At 42.6% G+C, this 8,671-nt stretch overlaps 1 protein-coding gene across 1 annotated transcript; it reads left to right on the forward strand.

Moving 5' to 3' along the window:
- Positions 1–1,321: 1,321 nt before the first annotated feature.
- mlnr (motilin receptor) lies at positions 1,322–6,004 on the forward strand. The gene is made up of 3 exons (XM_051397614.1): positions 1,322–1,396; positions 1,841–2,681; positions 4,974–6,004. The coding sequence occupies exons 2-3, from the start codon at positions 1,898–1,900 to the stop codon at positions 5,279–5,281; spliced, it is 1,092 nt and encodes a 363-aa protein (XP_051253574.1). The 5' UTR covers positions 1,322–1,396; positions 1,841–1,897; the 3' UTR covers positions 5,282–6,004.
- The last annotated feature ends 2,667 nt before the right edge of the window (positions 6,005–8,671 follow it).

An 8,671-nucleotide genomic window follows, 5' to 3' on the forward strand; every position in this document is an offset into this window, starting at 1 on the left:
GACTACGAGTTTCTGTTCACTGCTCAAGCACACCTAAGTGGCATAAGCAAGAGAGCCATGATTAATGAGGGTGAAAGTGGGCTTACTCGTCTCAGTCACCATTCTGTGTACAACATTAGCTCTTGTTGAGAGACAGACTGGATCCTCTTTTTTTTAAAAAACACAAAAAACGGGCAAACAAGCTTTCCCTGTCGTGTTGCTTTGACGGGGAGTAAACAATGACAGAGGAGGGACGTTCCTGCTGCCCCTCTGAGGTCAAGTGGCACATCCGGCTGTGGGTCAGTTCAGTGTAAACACACAAATACACCCTGACGTCAGTGTGACTCTTGTAACAAAGGTTCATTTAGATCTAATGGATGTGGTGGCTCGGAACCAACAGAGCACACTGCTGGTCATCCAGCAGGTCATCCAGGCTTTGGTGATTAATGTGACACAACATAGGAAAACCTGTAGATCAAGAAATACACCTCTGCGCATGTTCATGACGTTACCTTCTACTTGCAACACACAAGTTGGTGGAAGAGCATTCATTTCACAAGAATTATCCAGACTGTGCACTGACTTGTTGGAGGTTGCACTAAAATAAAGCTTGTATTCTCACATTGAAAATCCAGGTGGAAGAACTCACACAAGTCTCACAGATAAAGGGATAGGGTGAGGTTAAATCCAATGCCCCACTCATTCACTGTCTACAGAGCACAGCTAGATTCTTGTGGGATTTTGACCTTTTTAGGCCCTGGTTACACCTCTAGGTAATGACCAAAGTTTATTCTTAAAATGACATTCCTCTTTAACCAGCATTGTTGTAGGTTTATCATAACAAGCCTGATTGGTATCTTGTGGGTGAAAAGGAAGAGATGAGCTTGTGGGTGTGTGGAGTGATGAAGCCAAGCGGAGAGACAGATGGGGCTGGTGGACAATTAAGCAAAGACAGAACTCATTTTTTTAGTGACTGCTTCCAGACAGCTTGGCAAACACACTGCGATTTCAGTGATTGATGCATTAATTAATAAAATTATATGCATTTATTTATTCCAGAGGAGGTGGGGGGGTGTTCCCTCAAATCTTATTCCCCTCCATCTTATGCCTTTTACCTTCCTCAGTCCCGTCATCATTTGATTATGAACATTACTTAGACACACACACACACACACACAGCAGACAACCCCCCTGTTGCTCCCTGACTCCTCAGGGTACTGCGGAGGAGGTGCTCCTTTCATCGTCTCTCACCAGAGCTCAGATTGGTTATTAAGCATCAGGGTCCGGCTCTGCCACTTCATGTGACTCCCCTGCTGCTGCTGCTGCTGCTGCTGCTGCTGCTCTCCATCGACACACAGTAACACAGCAGAGACCAAGAAAAAGTTAAAAGGTTGGGAGATTGAGCTCTGCTTTAAAGGTAAAGTCATCAGCAAAGATTTATTTTAGACCAGGATGTTATTTCTGCTTTCAGTGTTCAAGTTAAAGGATCACACTTGTGGTTTTTGCATGTTTTAGGCTTCATATTGAATTGTTTTTTAAAATAATGTTGTTGTGTTTCACATTTTTGAATATATTTCTCCAGCCATCCACTGGTTTCCAGTGCAATGCTATCATTTAAAATCATTTACGTTTTACATTACCTTACAACCATAATGAAACTGAAAAATAATGCAGGCTGTTTTCACTGTTGTAGATTACCTATCTGTATCACGTTTCAAACCACTGCTAACAAATGTTCATATTTAATGTACGTAAATGAACAGAAACCAACGCCTGCATGTCAGCAGAAATGTAAAGTCTACATAACTTTAAGAGAGAGCACAGGGTTGCTTCTGTAATGGTCTTATTCTTCTCTCCTCAGCTGCTTGTTGAGTTTTGATTTCATACTTCAGTGTGCCGGCACTTAGTGGAGGTTGGCATGCCCTGGACCAGACCCCAGGTGGACCTTCATGCTGGTGGAGCAGAGGCCATGGACCAGTATAACATAGAGGACCACCACTACGAGGGCTCCCTGTTCCCCACCTCCACCCTCATCCCTGTCACTGTCATCTGCATCCTCATCTTCATCATCGGGGTTACGGGCAACACCATGACCATCCTCATCATCCAGCACTTCAAGGACATGAAGACCACCACCAACCTCTACCTATCCAGCATGGCGGTGTCTGACCTCATCATCTTCCTCTGCCTGCCCTTTGACCTCTACCGGCTGTGGAAGTATGTGCCCTGGCTGTTTGGGGAGGCAGTGTGCCGCTTCTATCACTACATCTTTGAGGGATGCACCTCAGCCACCATCCTTCACATCACGGCCCTGAGCATTGAGCGCTACCTGGCCATCAGCTTCCCCCTCAGGAGTAAGGTGGTGGTGACCAGACGCAGGGTCCAGTACATCATCTTCGCCCTGTGGGGTTTCGCCCTGATTTCTGCAGCTCCCACACTCTTCCTGGTCGGGGTGGAGTATGACAATGACACACACCCGGACTACAACACTGGCCAGTGCAAGCACACCAACTACGCCATCATCTCTGGGCAACTGCACATCATGCTCTGGGTGTCCACCACCTACTTTTTCTGCCCAATGCTCTGCCTTATCTTCCTCTACGGCTCCATCGGGTGCAAGTTGTGGAAAAGCAAAAATGACCTGCAAGGCCACTGTGCTTTGGCACGTGAAAGGTCACACAGGCAAACAGTCAAGATCCTGGGTAAGTGGGTTATTCCTTCCCTTTTCTCATATCTAAAGACAGATCTGGTTCTTGTATGCTGATATCAGGCAGCAATCAGGCCACATCATAGTCAAAAACAAAAAACGGAAACTTGAACCACTACCAGTGTCAGTGAGTGTCAGCCTTCAAGTGTTGCATCCTGTACAAAGATATACATCAGAGAGCAGGTTTGCACAGTTGAACAGACAGCTGTTATAGCACTGTGACAAAAAATTTCACATTCGCAGTTTGCAAGTGAACATGTACATATTGATCATCACTGATAATGCACAAAAGCTCAAAGACATTTCACATCACCCAGAATTGCGCCCTCTGATTCTGCTTTCTAAAACCTTTCTCTGCTTTCCATTGGCAGAAAGTGCAAAGGCAGACAACTCAGATTCACCACTGATAGCATATTAAACTCTCTTTGTTGGTAAAAAGCCTCAACCAAAAAACCATCTGTTTACACAGTCTGCCTTTCATTGTTGCTGAAGCAAAGAAACAGACGGATTCCTTTGGAATCCAGGATTTCTGGTTTTCTGCTCTGGCTCTGTTGTGTGTACGTGTTTGGTATGGCAAATTGAACTTTTGTTTTCACATATATTTGAAGGACTGATTTGTCCTCAATTTAAAACCTAAAGTAGTTTCACCCAATCTGTTCAATCCAGCTCTGTAAGCGCTTTCACAGCGCAATGTGTTGTTTTTATGCGGTAAAATTTGAGGAAGAGAAAGCCGGTAACGTGTGTTGCTGTTGATATCAGCTGGTTAATTGTTCTGTTTTGTCTGAAGCTAATCATGTCCTGCCACTGCAGATAGTGACTGGCTTAATTTGCAGCTCTGGCATACTGTGCAGGAAACCCTGTTTTACAGTAAAAGGCCGTGGCCATGCCAATCTGCATTAACCAAATATTTAATCATGATCTATCCATTAGGATATTAATGCTGTTTATTAGCTGAGCACACACTGCACAGAGCTCATGTTGTCAGACCTGCAGCCATTTGTATCCACATTTGTTGAATCACAAATTGGATTGTCATCAGAGGCCTCCATAAATCAACCTTAATGAAAATGTACATGCTCCCACAGTCCTGGGCACCTTTTTAATCTGCCGGTGTCACACAACTCAGGAGTCACTCAATGATCAGTGTTCCTGTACAGCAAAAGATGATCAATTCTGGAAAAAAGTGTGGCATCTGTTCTCTCTGTGAATCCACAATTAATCTTTTAATTGAACTGTTATTGTTAATTCACAGATAATTAAGCTTATGTAGGCCAGATATACCTCTCTTTTGATTATTGAATTGACATTTATTATCCATACAGAAAATTTCTGCCCCTATCAGACAAATTGATGATCATTTTATTTGCAGGGGTTTCTTGATCAATATCAGTGACTCAATGATTACCTCATCCCCCCCCCGATATTTCTGGCTTTCAAAAGCTCGATAAAGCTTTTTTCTATTTGCGATTTGTGACATGTTCTCTCCTCAGTGGCGTTTCTGCTGCATGCTCTAATTAGTTTGCCTCCTTGCCTGTATTGTGAAAATGTGACTTCATTGTTGGAGCCAATTACAGGCCGCCGTCACTTAAGGGAACAAGAGAGGTTGTCCAAGTGAGTTTTGCGTGGGCTTAAGGAGACGTTCTTTGGATGTTAATTGCTGCTGTTCATTAATAAATGTCAAGGGTGACTATGGATCATAGGTTACTTAAAGATCCTGACAATTTGATTAATCAGCTTCTAATTATAAATGAGCCCAACATGAATACAATAATATCTGTCAAAGTAGAATATTTTATTTTATATTTATCACTAGTTTGAAGAGGACAGGAGAAGAAGGTATTTCTGTGCACCAATCTGAAATTTAACAACATAACACTACTGGCTGTAAACTGGTTGCTGCTGGACAGATACTGTCCATCAAATCTGATCGAACCACTCCCACACAGTCCCATTAGCTGTTTATGAAACTCTTAGAACCAAGTGTGTTTTAGTCAAAAATACTCAAAGGGTCTGTGCACCCAAAATACAAGTGAAAATAGTTTTGTACCTACTTCTAGTAATCTAGTGATATCTAGTTATGTTATTGCCTCAGGCGTGGAGATACAAAAACATACAAACAAATATTTGGTTAAGTGGAACCAAACCATTGAATGCAGCTTTAAGTGAATTGTTTGACATTTTGGTACATTTTCTCACCTAACTCTCTCTCATAAGTATATTTTGCAAAATGTCGAGCTATTCCTTTAATCACCTTTTAAATTAAACTAATTTTATTTCGCCCCGTCAGTGGTGGTGGTGCTGGCCTTCATCATCTGCTGGCTGCCCTACCACATCGGCAGGAACCTCTTTGCCCAGGTGGACGACTACGACACGGCCATGCTGAGCCAGAACTTCAACATGGCCTCCATGGTGCTCTGCTACCTCAGCGCCTCCATCAACCCCGTCGTCTACAACCTTATGTCACGGAAGTACAGGGCTGCAGCCAAACGCCTGTTCCTGTTGCACCAGAGGCCCAGACAAGCCCACCGTGGCCAGAGACAGCTCTGTGTGAGCGACCACATCTCCACCCTGAACGAAAGCCTGACTGGGGTCTGAGGGGCCTCAGCTCCTGCAGGCCCTTTTGACTTCATCACCAAGAAAGAGTTTGCACGGTTCTTTGAAGTTCAGGAGTTGCAGCTAAAGAGGAAACTTGCTGAAGATGTGTAGAGGAGGGATCTTTGTTCCATTTTATGTTTGAGGATGAAAGTAGGGCTGAGGGCTCCACTGCACTTAAAATGCAAAATCAGATTTACTACTACTCAGTGGCAGTTTGTTCACAGAGACTGGATGATTTTCAAAGATGTCAGATTAAAAAAAATGTTGTCAAGGAAATAGAAATTCAGTTGACTCAAGAGACAAAGTTGTTATTTACGTTTTCTTGTTCCAGTGTTACATCTCATGCAAAAGTATTTATCTCTACATTGTGTACCGCTACTTGTTTTTCTTGCTTGGTGTCCGCGCTTATTGAATACATGCACCATTTCAGTTCGCCATTACCATCAATCCGCAGCTCTGATTAATAAATGACCCGTCTTTGTTAATGACAGATGACGTTTGCCACATTCAAAATGTCTGTTCATTTATAATATTTAATTGTCGTCTCAGCTACATTACTGTTGTAAGATTGAATTTGTTTAATGTATGGTGAACAATTGTTATCATACTGTTTGTTGGTTGCTCTCATAAATCAAGAAACACAAAAACAAGTAAACCTATTAGCTGTGGGCCATTAGTTGTTCAGATCTAAAATTATGTGTGTGTGTGTGTGTGTGTGTGTGTGTGTGTGTTGTGTGTGGGTTTGTTGCGGGGCTGTGTACCATCTCTCCAGTGAATAGATGGAACATAAACTTGATAAAAGCAAATTACTATGAAAATGGGGAGGTTGTTGTCTGTGTGTGTGATACAGAGGCCACCTGAGCCTTGAGGTTTGAGGCTGCGTACGTGCCGGCCATCACATGTAATCTGACACAGCTATTATATTACCTGGGCTCTGAGCTAGATTTACGCTGGCAGCCAACGTCCCTGCATCACCATATTCAAAGTAATGGCTGCTCTAAGTGCATTTCAAAGAGGAAAAACGATATTAGGTTGTCAGCAGTAGCAGAGCTCATTGCTTTTATTGCTTCCACTTGCATAATCTTGACACCATTGTACAATTCTTCTTTGATGCTGCGTTTCGGATCAGAAATTGTACACTTTTGTACCTCCTGCACTCTGGCAAGAAAGGTAACGTCAAAGTTATGTATTTTTAACCTGAACAATGTCTAATCCCAAAATAAACCCAGAGTTTTCCAGGTTCTGTCTACCATACATCTTGTTCTTTAAAAGGAACTGTCGTGATTTTGCCCATGAATCATCAGTCCTTGGTTTGCACAAATACAAAGAGACAAAGTCGCTCTGGGCTGACTCATCCTCATGACACTTTTTTCACAGAGCCATTCATCTCTGCCAGAGGAGCTGAAGCAGCGGGTAAAAGCTTACATCCTGCAGACCATCCCTGCCATCACCTGGGGAAAGATCAGCAAGCAGCACGACTCCTCTGTTGGTTATTTTCTTTACTGATAATGAAGAGAGTGTCTGCGAACAGCTTGTCCAGAGCTGTCAACACCTCCCTCAGGCCTTCTTCACACCACCTCAAGTCATTCAGCTTTAGAAATATACAGTTTGTTTGCTTTGACTCTCCTTTTCAGGCCATGACTTCAGTCAGCAACCATCTAACATGCTGCATACGGCATGTCATTCATTGGAAATGTAAAACAAATGATAAATATTAATAGAAATATGATGACACATTTCCTCAGAGATTTCTTGACGTCATGAGGACTAAAATTCCTCAGCAAAAACACATTATTTCCAAATATGAATAGTAATGAAACTGATGATGATATTACTGCTGCAGCTGTTTACACCGCCTGTTTCCCTCATCTCAAGGTCCTTTACAAAAAATATCTTGAGGCCTGTTATTAAGCAACTGAGTAATATATATACCACTTAAGCACAAAACATATCTAAACTGATTTGCAAGCAAAGTGTTTGATTGGTTTTGTCTGCCTCATTTTAACATTTGGAAAGCGTTTTGTAATTGTGTATAATGTAGTAAACCTCAAATAAGACAGAGACTACATGGATTTACACATATAATCCCCTATAATACATGCTGCTTTGTTTTGATGTATGTATGTATGTTTTTTTTTTATTATTATTTGCATCCATTAGTGAATCAATTTAAGTTAACCTCTTCTGGAAAGTGAGTGTTTTCTGGCACAGCTGCACAGGCCAACATCATTTCAGTGTAATGATCTTCTCCACCAGAGGGAGGAGCCAAAGAATAGTGTGTGTGTGTGTGTGTGTGTGTGTGTGTGTGTGTGTGTGTGTGTGTGTGTGTGTGTGTGTGTGTGTGTGTGTGTGTGTGTGTGCATGTGCAAAAAAGAAATTACAGCAATATCAAACATTTCCTGGGCTTTATGTGGGCCAAATATTGCTTGTAAACTACATAAACACTTCTATTTTAGGTCAAAGGCTTCCAATTCTCCTTGTGAGAAATATTTATCAGCTTCCCCCTTTCGGCCCATTTCCACAAATTATCAGCCACACATATTCACTTCCTGTTTGGCTCCCTGTGCCTGCTGGTCCATGCGTGTGGCCACAGGAAGCTGCGCTAAAATGGAGGTCCTTTAGGGGAGGGGTCGGCTGATCAACTCTTTCTAGAAAGACTGCAGGGGTTCACCATATTTCCTGATGGTTTCTGTTGAAGCCAGGCTGCTCTCCTTACGTCCTCTGGTGTCATCTGGTTCTCTCTCCGCCTCCCCATGCCCAAAGCTTTTCTTACCCCAAGCTGTGACTGTGAGGTCAAGTGTTCACTGTAAAAAACTCCTATAACGGAGAGCCCTTCTGGTGACCACCTGTTTTGAAGTGGCAGATATTTTATCTTGTGCGAACATAAAAGCCTGAAATGGTCTGTCAAGTTGGCCATCTTGTCCCTGCCACAAAGAGCCAGATGTGTGCCAGCGCCTACTCACTTTCACTTTGCACTCCTGTTGTCACAGCTGGGTGACAGTAAGACAACAAACACAAATGTGTCTTCGGCTTTTATAAACCACCAGGCACTCCCACAGCGCCTTCGAGTGCCTTTAACGGCAGTAATAATGATAAGCTTAATTTATAAAGCACTAATCACCCTGTCTTCTAAAGCTTTTAGTAAACAGTTTCCATTGTTTAATGAACCATGTTACACGCAGAAGAGTCAATGCCCTGCTTCTTTCTCCAAATGAGTAGAGCTTCCAGCAATTTGGAGGCTAATTAATATCTACTCTGTCTGTGAAGTGTTTGTGTTTGTTCAATACTTTTTGACATGTGGCCTACTGAGAATGTAAAAAATGTAAACTCCCTAGACAACGGAACCTGCTTCTGTATCAATTTCAAACCTGTGAAACCGGATCACAGCCT

The sequence above is a fragment of the Dicentrarchus labrax genome, unplaced genomic scaffold (genome assembly GCF_905237075.1).
Source record: "Dicentrarchus labrax unplaced genomic scaffold, dlabrax2021, whole genome shotgun sequence".
NCBI lineage: Eukaryota > Metazoa > Chordata > Actinopteri > Moronidae > Dicentrarchus > Dicentrarchus labrax.

Excerpts from the sequence above, each read along its gene's own strand:
- mlnr (XM_051397614.1), top strand. The coding sequence starts at position 1,898 with ATGCCCTGGACCAGACCCCAGGTGGACCTTCATGCTGGTGGAGCAGAG. Across the intron at positions 2,682-4,973 it reads GCAAACAGTCAAGATCCTGG|TGGTGGTGGTGCTGGCCTTC; the intron begins GTAAGTGGGTTA and ends TCGCCCCGTCAG.